General features: G+C 53.3%; 8 protein-coding genes across 8 annotated transcripts; 2 read left to right on the plus strand and 6 right to left on the minus strand.

Moving 5' to 3' along the window:
- Nucleotides 1-1,205: 1,205 nt before the first annotated feature.
- Nucleotides 1,206-1,909, plus strand: K460DRAFT_351460 (uncharacterized protein; the record flags this gene model as incomplete). The annotated part of the gene is made up of 3 exons (XM_040931575.1): nucleotides 1,206-1,582; nucleotides 1,644-1,721; nucleotides 1,774-1,909. The coding sequence occupies 3 exons, from the start codon at nucleotides 1,206-1,208 to the stop codon at nucleotides 1,907-1,909; spliced, it is 591 nt and encodes a 196-aa protein (XP_040794113.1).
- Nucleotides 1,910-2,400: 491 nt separating this feature from the next.
- Nucleotides 2,401-3,239, plus strand: K460DRAFT_351461 (uncharacterized protein; the record flags this gene model as incomplete). Its single annotated transcript, XM_040931576.1, has 2 exons — nucleotides 2,401-2,595; nucleotides 2,664-3,239. The coding sequence occupies 2 exons, from the start codon at nucleotides 2,401-2,403 to the stop codon at nucleotides 3,237-3,239; spliced, it is 771 nt and encodes a 256-aa protein (XP_040794114.1).
- Nucleotides 3,240-3,300: 61 nt separating this feature from the next.
- K460DRAFT_37001 (uncharacterized protein) lies at nucleotides 3,301-4,489 on the minus strand. Its single transcript, XM_040934068.1, has 3 exons — nucleotides 3,887-4,489; nucleotides 3,663-3,770; nucleotides 3,301-3,603 (listed from the first exon to the last, which is right to left on the minus strand). The coding sequence occupies exons 1-3, from the start codon at nucleotides 4,047-4,049 to the stop codon at nucleotides 3,362-3,364; spliced, it is 513 nt and encodes a 170-aa protein (XP_040794115.1). The 5' UTR covers nucleotides 4,050-4,489; the 3' UTR covers nucleotides 3,301-3,361.
- On the minus strand, nucleotides 3,950-4,780 carry K460DRAFT_37028 (uncharacterized protein). The gene has a single exon (XM_040934127.1). The coding sequence runs from the start codon at nucleotides 4,628-4,630 to the stop codon at nucleotides 4,178-4,180; it is 453 nt and encodes a 150-aa protein (XP_040794116.1). The 5' UTR covers nucleotides 4,631-4,780; the 3' UTR covers nucleotides 3,950-4,177.
- Nucleotides 4,781-4,930: 150 nt separating this feature from the next.
- Nucleotides 4,931-7,203, minus strand: K460DRAFT_274780 (uncharacterized protein; the record flags this gene model as incomplete). Its single annotated transcript, XM_040927982.1, has 4 exons — nucleotides 4,931-5,778; nucleotides 5,869-6,560; nucleotides 6,670-6,908; nucleotides 7,012-7,203. The coding sequence occupies 4 exons, from the start codon at nucleotides 7,201-7,203 to the stop codon at nucleotides 4,931-4,933; spliced, it is 1,971 nt and encodes a 656-aa protein (XP_040794117.1).
- Nucleotides 7,204-10,734: 3,531 nt separating this feature from the next.
- Nucleotides 10,735-11,449, minus strand: K460DRAFT_37056 (ubiquitin-conjugating enzyme). Its single transcript, XM_040934190.1, has 3 exons — nucleotides 11,300-11,449; nucleotides 10,918-11,247; nucleotides 10,735-10,864 (listed from the first exon to the last, which is right to left on the minus strand). Exons 1-3 carry the CDS (start codon nucleotides 11,353-11,355, stop codon nucleotides 10,756-10,758), a joined length of 495 nt encoding a protein of 164 aa, XP_040794118.1. The 5' UTR covers nucleotides 11,356-11,449; the 3' UTR covers nucleotides 10,735-10,755.
- An 802-nt stretch (nucleotides 11,450-12,251) lies between these two features.
- On the minus strand, nucleotides 12,252-14,480 carry K460DRAFT_413099 (DUF155-domain-containing protein). Its single transcript, XM_040937584.1, has 2 exons — nucleotides 13,034-14,480; nucleotides 12,252-12,977 (listed from the first exon to the last, which is right to left on the minus strand). Exons 1-2 carry the CDS (start codon nucleotides 14,325-14,327, stop codon nucleotides 12,565-12,567), a joined length of 1,707 nt encoding a protein of 568 aa, XP_040794119.1. The 5' UTR covers nucleotides 14,328-14,480; the 3' UTR covers nucleotides 12,252-12,564.
- Nucleotides 14,481-14,711: 231 nt separating this feature from the next.
- K460DRAFT_362310 (regulator of G protein signaling superfamily) lies at nucleotides 14,712-16,685 on the minus strand. The gene is made up of 3 exons (XM_040932621.1): nucleotides 16,037-16,685; nucleotides 15,294-15,987; nucleotides 14,712-15,243 (listed from the first exon to the last, which is right to left on the minus strand). The coding sequence occupies exons 1-3, from the start codon at nucleotides 16,198-16,200 to the stop codon at nucleotides 15,007-15,009; spliced, it is 1,095 nt and encodes a 364-aa protein (XP_040794120.1). The 5' UTR covers nucleotides 16,201-16,685; the 3' UTR covers nucleotides 14,712-15,006.
- Nucleotides 16,686-16,896: the final 211 nt, after the last annotated feature.

Here is a 16,896-nt window from a genome sequence, read left to right on the forward strand (position 1 = left end):
TATGTAACTATGGGTGAGTGGTTAATGGTGGTGGTATAACACTGAATGCTTGCGCGTTGCTTGGAGACTCAAGTGCATCGCAGATGCCCTGCTCGACATGTGGGACGTTGCCGTAGGGGCAGGTGAATTGTTTTTACAAGGAAGTAGCAGTTTGTGTATGCGAGAAGAAGAGGGATCTTCGCTCTTGCAGTGCACTTGGTTGTCCTTTGACTCGAGCAACGGCTATCCGGGAAGGCGAGCCTTATCACAAACATATCCGCCCAAACATATCCGCCCAAAGTATACGTATAGACTAAAAATAGCTTCACAAGTAGTCCTACGGCTTAGACGATTGTTGAACACATTCTCTTATAGCAACGGTTTACTGTTAAGGCTACGATCCAGAACAGAAATTAGGACCCATACCCAACCAGATACATACTCCTAAGTGTAGCAATTTAGTCAAACATTCCAACTCAAGACATCGCTTACAAGATTTTGGGGTGCACAGAACTACGCACACCGCCTTATTGTGCCTTCACATTCAAGTCGCTGTCTTTACCCAATTGAGCAAGAGCAGGGAATCACGTGAACCCGCGTTGGGTTAATGCTCACCTATGCTATTAGTCAAAAGCTCCACCGTACACTCCACTTTCAAGATCACCCAACCAAACGCAATGTTAACACTACTAGAAGCTACCACAACTGAGATTAGTTCATCACACACACCCGCCCTTTCCATGTCTTCCTGTCCGCCATCCTCGAATGCGAGTGTTAAGCTCAACTCACCTACAAAGAGCCGTCCTGCTGCCCACAAATGCTTCGCTTTCGAAGGAAAGTCTGTCGTCTTCCCTGACAAATCGCGATGGTTGATCCAGGAACCATTGTCTCAAGTCGCGCTACAGCAGACTTGGAGCCCTTGTGAGGCAAGACAAGTATTCACAGCCGTTTGCGTGGAAGACCCTTCAGGCTTCTATGGCAAAACCAGAGAAGCGGTCATCAAGATCAAGTTCCAGTGAGTGAAAATGCTGAGAGCTGCGCATTACTAATGTTTACTTGTCACGCTTTTCGTGTTTTTTCCCTTACTGGTAGAGGGGATTTACCGGTTTGTACTATCTTGTGTCTATTCTGTGATACCCTATCTCGTTGTTGTCTATATAAAACTCTATAAACATACTAATGTTTACAGGGTGCAAGCTTCGGAAGATACGATACAATCATACAAAATGTCCATGGCAGATTACGAAGAAGAACTCATCCATCACCCCAATTCCCGAGTTCGAACACAACGATTCATTGAGCAGACACAGACTGCATTTAATTTCTGCACAAGTCCAGCTATCGAACCCAACGAGGACACAGTGCAAGAAATCGCGGCGCTCCGCCGTTCAACAGACTTTCGATGCCAAAGCGCACCGCAACTTCTAGATTTCACAGAGACAACTGTGCGACCTGGCATGCACGAAGATTGCATTGTTGGAGGCTATCTTATTTTCGTCTTGATGACCAAGACTTCTGGCTCCCGGCTACCATACGATATCTTCTGCAAGTTATCGCGAGCTGAGCGGGATGAGTTTCGAGAAGCGTTCAGAAAGGCGCTAATGTAAGTTCCTCTTCTGCGATACTGTTCGCTACAAGACTAACAAGACTAACAAGACTGATAGAGAGGTATGGAGTTGCGGCATAATACCCAATGATAGGGCCTTGCGAAATATCGTCTGGGACCAACAGGAGCGAAAGTGGTAAGTATAGAGATTCCTCTCAATCTGTTGTGGTTTTAACTTCGCTGTATAGTTACATTGTCGACTTCGAGGATAGCCACCTGATAGATGTGGAGAAGGAACAACCGCCAGGTTTCACAGAGATTGAGTTCCGGCGCTGGAACATTGACGAAGAAAGGATTTTGAAGTATGAGGTTTGCTCTGAGTAAAAGGTCAGACAAACTCATTGAGTGAGTCGAATTCGATGACCGAGATGGGTATTGGCTCGATCGTGTGATATTCGGGAGCGGTTAATAACATGCAACACTTGGGTAACTGAGGTATGGAAGCATTGAGGGTCGTATCATGTTCTTCAATCCGTTTGTATGTATATTGGAACAGAATCAAACGGCGGAGCCCTCGACTCACTTCGACCCATAATTCTACCAAAAGTTATGGCATGTCATGCTCTTTCACTTTGTACACGCGGAATAAACAAGGATATGAATCCGGATGATGATTGTTTGGGTTCGGAGCACACTTAGGTAGCAACTTTAGCCGAACCCCACAGTGGAGCGGCCTATGACCGCATCGACCCTTAATCCTAGTCGGCTCTGAGAACCAACAGCCCTGCTTCGACACAGCTCAAGATGCCGTTCACGCACGCATACCAACCTGTGTCTAGGCGCTACTCAATTGAACGCTCTGTTAGCTCGAGGACATGTATGCACTCACCCTAGCCGGGATACCCATCTCAATCGGCGCAAACGAGGCCGTCCACCAACAACGCCTTCTCGACGAAGAAGCCGAGACAGACGAGCGACAGGAGGAATTCTACCTGGATGTATTCTGCGATGCGAAGAGCAGGAAGAAAGATGAGGTGAATGGTGCGATTGTGGTCTTGAAGGACGGAAAGGTGCGCTTCATCACACAGATATACTGCACAGTCGCAGAGCATGGGCAATCGATCTGACAATACCACAGGTCCGTCTATGGCCCAAGAACCCAGACACAAACCTACCGAGAGACGATCCAAACGGCGGCGACACACCTCACCCCTTCACAGGCTTCTACCTCCCCTTCCCAAGCGAAGACCTCCCTCACAGACTCATTCCCTCAGCCCCGATCCTCGGGCTCGTCAGCACCGTGCCGCCCTCTCCATCCACCACGTCTTCTTCTCCCTCTCCTTCCTCCTCGCCGACGCCGAAACCAAAGTCAAAAGCGAACCAGAAAACTAAACCAAAGCTAAATTGGCTCTACGTCGACAAACAGACTCGCGAAGTCAAATACGGGCCTCGCGCAGAGGCAAAGTGGCACAGGGTGGGACACTGGGACTGGACAGTCGACGACGAACAAGGTATCACACTAGAAGGGGAAGAGTGTCTAGTTGCTGTCGAGGAGAAGAGGGGCGGGTATGATTGGGCTATATACTGGGACCGCGAGGACGATGCGTTGAAGGGGGTGGGGATTGGGGCGGAAAAGAGAGTGCTGAGGTGTAGTCTGGAGCGCAGACTTGTGCGGGAAAAGCCGATACGGGGGTTAGACGAAGAGGAGGACTAGTTCATATTTAATTAATTTTACGAAGCAACGTTTAGACCAGCTGGCTGGCTCTATGGTCGATGTTGAACGTTGGTAGCTGTCCTTGATAATATTTGATTTGTGACGAAGGGCTGATAATTACGCTACTCCTTATCCACAGCAAACTTCCTTAAATCATCCATTGAAACACCCTCCAGCGCCCTCTCATTCGTAGCTTTCAGCACAATCTTCGGAACCTTCTTGTCGTCATCTCCCGACCTCGCATCGAACGCTTCTTTCCACCGACTGAGGCACAGACACCATTTGCACCCGTCCGTAAGCCCAGCTTGCCGGAGATCGTTTCCTCGCGATGCAGAGAAATCCAAGAACTCATTTGACACGATGCCTTTTGCATGTTAGGGGCTGATGATGTATTGTTGAATACACAAGAGGGATGTAGCATACCAGCAACGGAGTGATTCCCAGCATCTGACCTAGGCGCCTCGCAGTACCCCGTGCGCATGAAGCCGGTTAACGGGCGCGTGGAGTGGAGAGCGAGGGGCTGTTTGAATACTATCGTCTCCTATTAGCTTCGTAGTCCTGCTATATACACATTCTGATTCTCCGCACTTCTTCTCCCTCTTATAACCGCATAACCACAAAGAAACACACACTCCCCAGAAACATACCATTCCGTTCCATACTCCCGACGTCTTGCTGTTCTCCCTCCCTAAACTCCTCACTAATCGGCGGCGCTCTCGCGTACTTGATCTGAATATCGTGCACGTGCGCGTATTCTCTCGTGGCAGTGCGCGTGGGTAATCTCCGCAGTAAGTTGCGAAGGAGACTCATATACGGCGAGCGAGCAATGGAGTGTTTGGTTGGTATCGTCAAATGTGGTCTACTTGAGATGGCGTCAATGAGAAGGCAAAGGGTTCAGCTAGCGCATGGGGCTGAGATGTGTGTGTGGATGACGTTCATTAGTGCAGGGGTCCGTGCGCCGCACAAGCGGGCGGTGGTGTGGTGTGGTGCAGGTGAGGTGCTGTGCTCAAGGAGATCGGCGGCGGCTGCAGCGATCGAGCGAGCGGGCTGGGCAGGCGGGCTGGGGCCGCGACTGGGTCTGGAAGTGCTGATCCGGCCTTGGGATGGTGTACTGAAGTGGGAGGGTGTCCTCGGCGAGCACTGCTCACAGGTGTGGACAAGTGGATGTAGATATCCTGACGTGTGGACGAATGTCTTGTGGTGGCATCACGGCACGTCATCATTCGGAGATTGGGGGATGTGGCGCTAATCTGTGTAACCCCCCAAGTGCCGTGGCTTTGGTGGGGGACCGACGAGGAAGAGAAATGAGGAACATTCGCGAGTGAACAGACGCGAGTTTTTATTCGGTAGCCTACGTACTTATAGATGAGGATCATATAGCCCCAACGCATTTTATGTAACCATTAACGTATCAATCGTTCATAGACATGGGATTGCCCTTGGGCGATCCCTAAGGTATGAGATAGGGAGAGATAACCAACCAAGAACTCCGTATCCAGATGCAGCTGTCCCAAAATATCACAATCAAACGCTGTAGAATCCCGAGGGAAGAAATCTCCTCCAACACCTTTTTGGGTATGCAAATTGCCGCCATACACATCAGACTGTGGGCCGTGGGTATATATGTGCAAAACTGTACTGTGATAATCATCCTCGCACTTGGCGTGGTTCGTTGGCCGTAGCCTCGTTCATCATCGATGCACGCCGGCACCCGCCTTGATCTCTCTCTTCATCTCCTCGAGCTTCTTGTGCATCTTGAGTAGGTCGTTCCTCTGCGCGTCCGTTGGTGGCTTCACCGCTTCGGTCAACTGCCAGTACAACTCCTCGTACTTCTTGTAATACTTCTGAAACTTCTGAGATAGCTCGACCGTCTGGCGGAAGCTCAGGCTTGGCATGGATGGTGAGGTAGTGGAGGCTGAGGAAGCGCCTGGTGACGCCTGCGGATTGTTATGATGGTAGCGCGAAGCAAGGCCGGTATCGATATTGGCGACCTTGCGCACTTTGGGGGTGGTGGTGGGGGTGTTGGAGCTAGACGACGCGTCTGATTTGCGCTTCAGTGAGCTACTGCTTGAAGGCGTAGAGCCATTGAGCCTGCCGTTGGTGTGCGACGGCGTATGGTTCGGCGTTGAGCGGTCCATATGGGCCTTCTTCACAGCCGAGCCGTGATCGTGAATGCCGCTATCGATGTCGTTCGCCTTGCGCTTCAACGAGCGATCCGAGTTGCCGGAGGAGGTCTTGGCGGGCGAGGGAGCCGCGGCGAGGGCTTTGTGGACGGGGTGGTTGTCTTCAAAGTCGCTGGCATTGAGAGGCGGAGATGCTGAGAGCGGAGATGGGTTCTTCGGCTTGGTGTTTATGGGCATCGCAGGCCTGACTGGTCTGGAGGGGCGGTCCTTGTAGAGATCTCGGGCAGGCATCTTGGGCTTCACTCGCGGCGTTGAATTGAAATTGGCAGCGGGCGCTTTCTTGATGCGGATTTTGGAAGCGTCGGTTGGGTGAGTGTTGCGGTCAGAAGGTGCGGTAGGCCGAGACGAAGGTGTAGCTGCGTCAGGTGTCGCTGCTATTGTGGGCTCCTCTTTCACCTCCTTCACCTCCTTCACCTCCTTCACCCCCTTCACCATTGGCTTCTCACGAGCCAGGTACTTTTCCTTCATGGTCTTGGGCTTAGTGTCCGTGTCCTTTACAGCCTTGGGTTTCTTCTCAGTGACCTTGTCCTCGGCCTTCTTAGCAACGGGCTTCTTCTTGGTCAGATCTGAAATCTTATGCATCGGTGTGCTTGGCTTGGGTTTAGCCTCCGGTGCCTTCACCTTGGAACGTGACAAGCAGATACCCTGGCCTCGCTCTTCACGCGGCAGTAGGATTTGCCAAAGCTTGTCGTCCTTGGCCAGGCGCTGACGGTCAAACGACTTGATTGCACAGTCGATTGCTTGTTGGCGGTCCTCGGAGGACTGATATGGGAATTTCCAAGGGTTTACTTCACGAAAGGACTTGTCAGTCAGCTGCCACTTGTCGGCGTCTGGCGAAGAGCGCTTGGCAATCTTGGACAGGACGTCTCGCACGCTGGCGAGCGACGTGCGGCATGTGCTGGCAAGAGTCATGTCTGTAGCGGGCTCCCTGGCGAGGAGGTGGATGATGGGGACACGAAGGGCAGTGAGGACCATGTCATGACTGTTGTTGGGTTGTGACGTGGGTGGCCGCCTGTGCATGGGCGAGGAGGCAGCACTCAGCAGGGGGGAGGGCGCGAGGTGCTGCGCTTTGAAGCCAGACGAAGGAAAACGGCGATGGGCTGGTGTGCGACCTGGAGTAGCTTCGCCGACAATAGTCCTGCAAGCAACAGTGTTAGTCGAGGTGTATGCATGGTGTGCTCGAGTCTCTCGACTTGCATGTGATACAAGGGGTCTTGGGCAGCCACGGGAATACCGGGGAGGCATACTTGTTGGCTTCCTTGATCTCTGAGATGGCAGCCATGCTACTCCTGAGCTGTTCCAAGGCCGTGTCTACGCCTGCCGTGACATGTTCCGCCTTCTGCACTGTGAGGGTGTGGTTGATCAAGCCTGCGAATTCGAGGTCGTCGTCGTCGTCGCTGCCAGCCCCGCTGGACCTGTACAATTCGTATCGGTGCGTCTCGGGGCTGCTATGCAGGACGTGGGTCTTGTCGGCGTATTTGAGTTGCTGTTGGTGCATGGTCAGCTAGTGTCATTCATTGCTAGAGTCGAACCACCATGACAATGAGGAACAACAAGACGGTTGGTTCGGAAGATGTGGGCACACATACAGGAGCCCTTCCAAAGAAGATTTGTGGTGGTTTCCCGCTCCTGGCACTTTCGAGAAGCTCGTCGACAATGTCCTGGGTCATTTCCAGCTGCATGGCGTGTACCGGGGTTAAGACGGCGTGGTTCCGTCCGATGTCTCTATCCGGGGCGCCAACGAGGGCAATGCCGCCCGTGGGAAGCAGAGAGGCCGCCATGGTGAGTGTGATGGCGGGCTGTGTGTGTCCAAGAGGCGGAACGAGGTGTGGAGGAGCTCGCACCCGGATGTTGCTATGGGAAGCAATGCATAGAGAGAGCACCCAGGCACTACGCGGATAGCAAGCAGTGCAGACGGGGTGTTGGTGGCAGCGGGCCCGTCGTCACAGAGGAATGCTACGTTTGACCTGACGAGGGCGTTGGTAGTATGGTCGAGGAGGACGGAGGAGCGAACAGAGGAATCTCGCAGCTCGGAGGACCGTAAGACAAGATCAGACTGTCATAGCGTAGCGCAGTGCAGTGCAGCGGTCCCGGAATCCAGCGAGCGAGCGAGCGAGCAAGCAAGCGTGCACGGGGATCAAAGGGACCGAGTGGTCTGAAACGATTGGGTTGTCACGAACAGAATGAAAGGTGGACAGGCAGGGGACATTCGACACTTGCAGGTGCAATCAATTGCTTGTGGGTAGAGCAGAGAAGAGTGGTGAAGGATGGATGGATGGATGAATGAATGGAAGCCGCGCGAGACGTGATGTGATGTTGGGCCAGCCAGGCCAGCCAGCGCGCGCATGCCTCAGAGGGCAGTGGTGCCGAACAAGGGCGGGCGGGCGCTCGAGGCATTAGGTAGGACGATTAGGCCAAATCCACCGGCGGCCCGCATTGGAGATGCCCTCGTACTACATGAATCTGTCGCCGTCTGCAAGGCGGTGCTATACATACCGCGCCCGCCGGTCCCATTCCGTCCGATGTATTAATACAGCCTCGGATTCGAGTTGAGGTTGGGGACGCTGCAGGCCGCCTCTTGTCCCCAGTCCAACCGCAACAGCAACAGCAACAACAACAGCAACAGCTCTGCGCCCTCGCTGACCGAAGCTGGGAAGCTTGCTGATGAGTCTGTCTGGCAGGCTGGACTGCTCCACCGCTACTCGTGGCAGACTCTAAGAAACAACGGCAGCGGAAGTTGGGTGCCGGGGCCTGCAACCCTCTAGCCACTAGGACAGGCAGGCATGCTGCTGCTGGCGTACCTGTGTGCCATGTTTGAGACGACAGCCCCATGCAATCCATCACGTCCAACGCAATCATTAATGAGGCTCTCTCTCTCTCTCTCTCTCTCACATACACAGACTCTCTCTTCCCCTCTGCCTCTCCCTCTCTCACACACCCACCAGCGCAGACGGCCTGACCAGCAAAAGCGGTGCGGTTAGAAGGGCCCGCGCGCGCTGTCATCCGGCGTGGCGGGCTCCCATCGCGAAGCGGCTAGGCCCAGCTCCATCGGGACGCGCCTTCTGCATGCACAGCGTCAACGAGCCTGACCTATTTTGGTCCAGCCCTGGTCTGCGGCAGCCCCGCACCTTGCGGAACCATCCACCAAGGACGAAGAAGCATGCTCGTGCTGCTGAACAGAAAGAGACGACAGGGACGAAAAGGGCGAAAAGGGCGTCGAGCAGTTCATCAGCATCAGCATCAGCATCAGCCTCCATCTGACTCTGTGGCTCAGGCTGATGGTTGGTTTGTTCCTGCCCACCCACTGACTGACTGTGTCGCTATGTGCTATGAATGACCCCACGCGCCCCAGACCCATCACTCACTCGCTTCCACCACTTGCCCTCCGATCAGGTGTACAGCGTCAAGCAAAAGGGTGGGTACTACTAGCCATGCCCGCATCGGAACTTCGCCTTCGGCTCGGCCGCCAGCAGAAATAACCGGGTGCGTGAGTGAGCGAACTCGTTACTTGCGTATGCAGAGTAACCACCACCCCACCTGCAGCTAGAACCTCGACCTGCAGCGAAGCCAACCCTGACCTGCATACCCACTCCGACTGTTTCCTTCGCCATGGCCGTCGTTCGCTCAGCAAACAATGGCTAGCAAACCAGGGCTAGGGACAGCCACGATACTTGGAGAGACAGACAAACAATCTGCTGGGGAGAAATGTCCCTGGCGCCCGAGGTACAATATCTGCACCCCCTGGCCCCGTCCCCGTCTGCTACCATATTACTTACATTGCGAAGCCGTCGCGGGGTGCATAGATGAAGTACCACAGACTTCGTCACAGGAACACCAGGGGCAGCGAAACACAACGAGGTCAATGCTGGTCCTTTTGTTTGATTTCCACTCTACCCCTCGTTCGTGCAACGCTTCTCGATGGAGTATGCGAATCCGCGCATCGTGTCAGACAGCTAATAATAAGATGACGCCTACTATATAGCATCATGATATCAAGTGACCTGCCTGGGTCTGCTCATTTCCTGCCTCGCACTACCCGACGTACCGACATATTAAAACATGTCGCTTCCCCCAATCTTTCCTGCTTGATGAGGCTGATATGGTGCGCCTCGTCCAGACGCTTCCACCACCCACACCACTTTGCTTTTTCCACGCCATGATATTTGATGATCTTTCGGCTTTGACAACCGGCCATATTATCAGCGACGAGCGTACGTCACGAAAAGGCTCCAGAAGGCCATTCTGCCAGATTACAGCGAGGTCCTAGAATTTCCATTCCACCAACGGGCAGACAGGGCCTTTGGGAACAAGCCACTGGCAGCGTCGTCCTTCTTTTTCGTCAAACTGTCTGGCGCCGCCCCAATGCTACCGTAATGATTAACTGTCGCATTCCGCGATAATCGCAAGATTCCGCGCTTTCCACAGCCCACATGTGTGCCTTGCCCCAGCTGCTCCCCATCTCAGCGCCTCATCATGCATCCACCCCAACCTGGTACACTACTAGTCTGCATACGGAAGTCCACAAACTCCCCAGCAAGTCCGCCTGCCTGATGAAGCACCGGAAGTACTATCGACACCCTCATATCGCAAACCTGGCAGGCGCGCACTCTGAAATTGCCATCTCCAAACTCTCTTGGATGGGCTATGCTTGAGCTCTGATCGTTGTGCCGTGCTGTGCCGTGCGCCCGCAGCACTGCTGCCAGGTTCTGTGCAGGCTGCGCCCTGGTCATCGATCCTTCTCGAGGCGGAAGTGGCGCACGGCGAGATCTTACGTTGCCCATTTCTTGCATGCCGCCATCGCAAGCCGAATGCCTCGACGCCGCAGAGTTGCTCACACGATCAGGAAGAAGACGTCACACAGAACAGCCTGATTATGCCTGAGGAGGAGACAAGGACATTTTTGATCATTTCGTAACTTTCATTGTGGGTATTTAGGGGGTGTTGGACAGAGTTGGAGTCCTGTACGCCAGCCATGAAAGCGCCTGGCGCGCTAGAGAATGTCGTGACCGTCATCACACCATGCAACTCCGTCGCCATGCCATGCAAAATTGAAGCAGCCACTCGCCGTCGTGTAGAAAGGACCATCGCGTAAAACAGTACGTCTGGTCCATGTCGCGTGTCGTTTCCAATCGTCATGCATATTCCAAGCGATCGGGAAAAAGCAAACAAGCCAAGCCATCAAGAAGTGGAGACTCAACCGGTAGAGTAAGCCAAGAGGTTCTATCCAACGCCGCGCTGAAGGGCAGATCAACTGTGCCGCCATGTAACTTTCCGAACCAAAGCCAGGAGTAGACAGAGGGCACAGTCGAGAGACGAGAAATCGCCCAGGATGCTCAGGCGTCCAGCTCCTCCGGCGCCTTGTGGCGTGCGAGAACCAGGCGCCCGTATTCCGCTGGATCCTTATCCCAAAGCTCAGCAGCCTGGCCGTTGAGCGGACTCGAACTACACTTTATCAGCACTTGCCATGCACAATGCAACACCCCCACTCTACTCACTTGTTAGGCTCCCCCAACAGACTCTGCAAGCTCAACAACACCGTCGTAATGTTGTAAATCGCACTCCACTTGTCCTTGAGTATATCCAGACATATCCGCCCAGAGAAGTCGACATTCGGGTGGTATATCGGCGTCTTGAACAGCACCGTCGGGGGCGAGTAGGGGTAGTTTGCGGCAAACTCCATGGAGAGCTTGAAGATGAGGTTGGCGTAGGGTGTGTCGGCGGGGCCGTCGATGGTCGCGGTCCACACTGTCATGTTCTCGTCGTCGGGGAAGGCGGTTATGCCCGGTGTGGGCTTGGTCATGATGTCCATGAGTTCTTTCTGGAGGCTGGGTGAGGTATTAGTAAGTGCGCGTGTGTGAGGAAATAGCGAAGACGTACCGCTGCGCAACGGTCGCGTTGCCACCGTTCGCTCGACCATTTCCTGCTAGAGCCATCTTGTCTCTTGTTGTCGGAATTGAACTCGGTGGGGGTGTTTTCTTATCGTGCTCGCTATAGGAAGTATACCACCGTAATGAACTAGGGCAGCGCAAAAAGACCAGAGCCAACCAGGAACGAAAGCAGAAGACGGTAAAGGGTAAGTAGAGGTTCTGTATACAAGGAATCGGAAAGTCGATCGGTCGCGTATGGCAAAAAGTAAATGCAGATGCCCAGCTAATGTCAGGCACGACCCTTTTTTCCCCTGGCGCGTCTTGCGTGTTATGTTGTGTTTACAACAGGTCCCTGCGTCTTTTGGCCCTGCCTGCCCCGGAAACCAATCCCAATCGCGCGTGGGAATCCCTGTCGACTGTGCCCTTCGTTCCCGCCCCACTAGAGGCACCCCGAGCGATTCGCCCACAACCAATCGGCGCGCGGTGCACTCGCGCGGTTTGCGGCAGCTATGGGGCGTTTCGAGAGGGGCGTTTCTGATACTGATACTTGTGTTGTGATGAGAGGGGTTGTGTACATTCAGCAAATTTGGGAAAGGTAGTGATGAGTGAGGAAAGTGATGATGATGACGACAGTGATGGTGATGGTGATGATGTCGCTTTTAAGACGTGGATGTGATGCGTCAAGACCTCGTAGGGAACGGGTTAGACAAAGAGCGCTTTGGACGCGAACGTTTGGGTTATGCCTGCGCCAACCTCCTGGTATCAGTCTCTGCTGTTTGGCGGGGTTGACCGTTAAGAGGCTGTTATTTGGTTAGAGTGACAGTGCTATGTACGCTTCGCATAGGGTTGTCTTGCGCGAAGCCATAGATCAAGGCAACTGTGAAGTAGAAGCATAGGTAAGATTATTGATTTGCGAGCTAGCTTTACAAGTATCTTGAACATCATCCTAGGATATACGGTATTAAGCCATCTCATGATGACGAATGTTCGATAAACCCCCAAACTCACTAAGCTACAAGTCTATCTTCCTACTCCGTTGTGTCTGCTCTACCATACTGAATCATCGTGCCACTACACTAGCATGGCATATACCCTATGCCCGTCGATTAAGAGAGCTCTCAACAGAGGACGTCAATGTCACAACAAGCTCCAGTGGGCGCTATTATGAAATGATAATAGCCTCAATATTAATGTATACAAGCAAATACTGGTCCACCAACGCCATCGCTATGCCCAAACGACTCATGTACGCCCTAATCTATCCAGCAGACTGCCCTACACCAACATCCCCTTGACACCGCTTCCTACCCACAGCACACTTCTCGCCGCAAGCAGACTCGGTCCCGCATAGCTTGGTGGACTCAACCCCTTCAGCCCACTCATTCCTCCAGCAGCCACCGTCACCCGTCCCTTGCCGCTCAAAATCGCAAACCGCAGCAGTACCTCCAAACACGTAACACAAATACTCAGAACAATCAATGCAATAATGATCCACGTTATCCTCGTCATCTTCTTGTCTGAGATAGAGTCGGACAGAATCTCCCCGAGGTCTAAAAAGACCTGACAGCGCTCGTTCAAGACTTGGATACGCGGTTTGATTTCGAGGTATTCGCGGACGGCGGTGTAGAGCGGGTGAAGGGTAGGCTCAGAGTCCCAGAAGAAGTTGGGCGTATCCAGCATGTTCGACGCTGTGCTCACGTCAGTTTGCGACCAACAGGGGAAACCATGCGTTGGTTGGACTTACATAAGTTCACGTCGACTCTGCTGGTGAAGAGCTGGCCTATCATTTTCACAACATCCGTCCTATTCATGCCCAATTTGCCTGTCAACGCCAGTCGTTTTGGCACATACTGCGCCGCCAGCATCGTCCTGCTCATGCCCTCCTCAAACAAACTCAACTTCGTACTCTGCGCAATCGCATGGCTCATCGCAAGCTTAATCATATGATCCCCGCTCTTCAGCGTAATCATATCATTGTACACTCTCGGCCGCTGAATGTCGGGATTGTATTCAAAGTGGAACTCTTCGGTTTCGAAATCCGATTCGGTCAAAGGGCGTGTTGCGAGCGAGACGCCCGTAGACGTGCTGGAGAATGTCAAGTCGGCGAGTATGTCTTTTTCTTGCTTTTCGGTAAAGTTCCAGAATACAGCTACGCCATAGGAGAAGACGAACATCTCGCCAAACGTCAATGCGTTGGGCGCAATCCTCGAGTTTTCGTTGGAATCCCTGCGATCTTGTAGGCCGTCGTAGGGAGTCTCTAGTTCGTGGTCATCGCGAACAAAGTAGGTTTCCTCGTCACCAAAGTAGCCTTCGTGGTGGTCGCGCTGCTCGTTGCGCTCGATTTCCTCGTCGAGGACATTTTTTCCGCCAGGACTCTTCAGCGCAGGGCTGCTGCGCACACGATAACCGTCGCTCCCTGGGAGGAGGGGAAGGTGGTAGACGGTGTACAGGCAGTCGTCGTATAGTTTTGTCCGGGCATGGTGCTGGTCTTTGACGAATTCGGCTGTACTCTTCATTTTGTAGGCCTGCGCTGTGCAGTATGCTGTCACTCGCGAGAGCTTGTCCGTTCTCCTAGCTTTCGGCAAACGTTCTGCGTAGCTTTTGTCCTTTGGGCCACCTTTGGCTGTCCGTCTTGCCAAATCTTCATCTGTAGGCGGCCCTTCGAATTCATCGTCATCAAAGTCTCCCTTCTCGTCCTCTTCTTGTTCATCTGTCTCCGGCAACAAGACCAGCTTCTCGCTAAGCTTACTTGACCGAGTGGGCATATGCTGTGGTATCAGGCGGCCAGAGAGCTTGGGGTCGAGTGGATGGCGACCGCTGGGTGTTCGTGTATGCATCAGTGGCCGGTGCCCTGGCGGGCCTCGTCGCTGCTGGGATGGAATGTCGGAAGCGTACTGGAGGATGTTGTCAACCGATATCAACTTGGCGGCAGGTCGTTGCGTAGTGGCTGTTCGTTGTGGTCCGCGAGGTGGTGTGTCTCGAGAATCCGTCATGAGCACTGTAGGCCCTCTTTTGCTCTTCGCCGTCGGCCCGCTCATTTCGCTGTTCTTGCTCTTTAGTTGGCCTGCTTTGACCGGTGGCCCTTATAACTAGCAGTTGACAACAGCGAGAATAGTCCAAGCTGCGATATGGATGGCGCGGTAATGGAGTACGACTTTCTAAAGCTGCGATTGCTATCACCGGTGCAGGTGGATAGCGGTCCAATTCGACGTTGTAAAGTTCGGCCGCGGTTCACGGTCCACGTCATTGAGCTTGGGCCAAGTTCATGCAACCCAACTCCACCCCGAACGTCTCGTCAAATGTTGCGCAGCGGTGCCAGAGCCGTCAAAGAACGGGGTGTTGTGAAGCAACAGGTCAAGTATAGTGAGGGTTATCAAATGGATGAATCAATTCGCACCTCTGGCGCAAGCTACCTAATACATCGCCAAACCCCCCTGAACGCCATGTGTTGTGTGAACAGCGGCCGTCCAATTCACCCCCAGAGAATCCAATTAAAGCTCCAAACCAACAAAAGAAAAATCCTGCTATGGGTATGGAATGGAAGCAGCGAGGGGTATCACATCTGTAGGCTTGCTCGTGTCCATTACTTCCGCACCTCTCCTTCCCTACCATTACGGGCCTTTTTCGATGACCCATCAAGCTGGCTGAGAACGCCGGTAAAACGAAAGACAAACATTAAAAAGTCGCTGTTAAGATAGAAAGTCCGGGTAAGGTCGCTCACAGTCTTTTCCCTGGCACCAGGATGAAGAGACAGCAGACAGCCGTGGTGAGGACTAGGAACATGACTAGCACAGTAATCGAGCGCCTGTTTAGCGTTTTTCGCACAAACGGCTCCCTGATCTTGTTGAAGTCGAAGGACGTATACTCGCTGTATCCCAGCAGTGCGATGATGGGATCGAGCATGTACTGATGAGTGAAGATGAGGTAGATGGCGAGCGTAAAGGGAAGAATCACCTATGAGGATAGTTAGTTGGCTGTGTAATGTATATAGAAAGCATACATACCCAACAGCGCGTTGCCCTTGACTTGTTCAAGAAGATGAGTATGAACGACGTCCATATGGCAGCGAAGAAGCTGATTAACCCAATAATGAGTCGTAGCATCATGCTCTGGGGTACGAGGTTGCCGAGACCCTTGTTCTGAAGGAATCCTGGGTATGCGTCCCGCTCCATGGCCTGGAAGACATAGTCCTTCGCCGGGTCAAACAGTTCCGGGTCTGCGCGCTGCTCCGATCCCTCGATTGCATCCTGGACCTCGTTCAAGATGCTCTGCGGGATGATGATCTCTCTTTCCGAACCTGGGAGCAGATATGTGTACAGGATCTTCTCAGCAGATGCACGCAGGTCTTCCCTCCGCGGCTGGGTGTTGTCAGCAGACGAGTCTTGGCCTGGCGAGCTCGAATCATTCGGTGTGTCGAGGATGTGGAGACTCGGCCGCGCAAGCTCCCGGCTCTGATTGCTGCCCTGGCTATTTTGCGGTGAGTGGTTGCGACTGCCGCGGTCCGAGCGAAGAAAGGCGGAGAGGCGCTGGTCAGACATGTTGTCGCCTTTCTCGTTAGACGGTCCTTCTCCAGCGTTGTCCAAAATGTAGGACGAACGCTTGCTGTTCTTCTCTGGGTCCGGTGTCTCCTCAATCATTGACCTGTGTAACCGTCGAACATACAGCCGGCATAGCTGAAGGTGCTGCGACACATCGAGCCTACGCTTTGTTAGTATTCGTAATCACCCTTGGCACACGATTGCCTTACCAAAAGTCTAGGTAGTCCACCGAGCGTTGCTGGTCTCGCATGTAGATGTAGAAGGAAAACAAGTCGAGAGGTGCGACCGTCTTGCGGCTCAGCACCTCGAACAGTGTCGGGAAGCGATTGCGGTTCTGGCCCTCGATGGCATCAGGTCCCGGTGAGTGCGACATGACGACGGTGGGTTATGTGTTTTAGAGTAGCGAGAGGCGCGCGACGACGAGGTCGCTGGTGTATGGAGAATAGCGATTATCGATAGACGCAATGTCCCGAGATGGGCGCGGAGCCCGCAGCGTGTTTGGGCGTCTTAGCACTACGGCTGCCGAACGAGCGACGACGTCGGCGAGTAGTGCAAAAGGGTTGAAAAGGGTGATGGTGGTTGAGGGGCGGTCGAGATGTGCTTTGCGAAAGTCGCGGCGTTTTTGCGCGCTCCAATGGTGGTTGTATTGAGTGTGAGGATGGGAAATTAGGAGTGAAGTCGGCCTTCGCTTGGCGCAGCGACTGGTGGAGCGAGCGGAAGTGGCTTGGATCCGCGTCGAAACGCGTTACACTGATGACGACGATGAACGAGAAGGCCCAAGGTTCGCCCACGCTCGCAAATAGTAGAGACTACTGCGGGAGAGAGTCTTGATGCTGCGTATGACTTTGCGAGGTGATGATGTAAACTGACGTTTGAGCCGACCACTCGAGCCTGAAACCTAGGGTTGGGAAGTCACACGCGTCACGTGTCCCTTCTGCATAGCCACCCTACGATGTTCAACGTGTGCCAGTATTACATTGTGGGCCATGCACATCTTATTGATAGATCCTTCTGTGCAAGTGCACAACTAAGCTCATACTAATTTAACAAATCGAATGCCCTCGTAGTT

Source organism: Cucurbitaria berberidis, assembly GCF_010015615.1.
Source record: "Cucurbitaria berberidis CBS 394.84 unplaced genomic scaffold K460scaffold_1, whole genome shotgun sequence".
NCBI lineage: Eukaryota > Fungi > Ascomycota > Dothideomycetes > Pleosporales > Cucurbitariaceae > Cucurbitaria > Cucurbitaria berberidis.

Bases quoted from the DNA above. Each gene is read 5' to 3' on its own strand.
- K460DRAFT_37001 (XM_040934068.1), bottom strand. From the start codon at position 4,049: ATGAGTCTCCTTCGCAACTTACTGCGGAGATTACCCACGCGCACTGCC. The intron at 3,771-3,886 runs GTATGTTTCTGG...AGGAGACGATAG, and splicing joins CGGGAGTATGGAACGGAATG to TATTCAAACAGCCCCTCGCT. The intron at 3,604-3,662 runs GTATGCTACATC...AACATGCAAAAG, and splicing joins TGGGAATCACTCCGTTGCTG to GCATCGTGTCAAATGAGTTC.
- K460DRAFT_37028 (XM_040934127.1), bottom strand. From the start codon at position 4,630: ATGCGTTGGGGCTATATGATCCTCATCTATAAGTACGTAGGCTACCGA.
- K460DRAFT_37056 (XM_040934190.1), bottom strand. From the start codon at position 11,355: ATGGCTCTAGCAGGAAATGGTCGAGCGAACGGTGGCAACGCGACCGTT. The intron at 11,248-11,299 runs GTACGTCTTCGC...TACCTCACCCAG, and splicing joins AACGCGACCGTTGCGCAGCG to CCTCCAGAAAGAACTCATGG. The intron at 10,865-10,917 runs GTGAGTAGAGTG...GATAAAGTGTAG, and splicing joins CTGTTGGGGGAGCCTAACAA to TTCGAGTCCGCTCAACGGCC.
- K460DRAFT_413099 (XM_040937584.1), bottom strand. From the start codon at position 14,327: ATGAGCGGGCCGACGGCGAAGAGCAAAAGAGGGCCTACAGTGCTCATG. The intron at 12,978-13,033 runs GTAAGTCCAACC...ACGTGAGCACAG, and splicing joins CAGAGTCGACGTGAACTTAT to CGTCGAACATGCTGGATACG.
- K460DRAFT_362310 (XM_040932621.1), bottom strand. From the start codon at position 16,200: ATGTCGCACTCACCGGGACCTGATGCCATCGAGGGCCAGAACCGCAAT. The intron at 15,988-16,036 runs GTAAGGCAATCG...AACAAAGCGTAG, and splicing joins GTGGACTACCTAGACTTTTG to GCTCGATGTGTCGCAGCACC. The intron at 15,244-15,293 runs GTATGTATGCTT...CTATCCTCATAG, and splicing joins CAAGGGCAACGCGCTGTTGG to GTGATTCTTCCCTTTACGCT.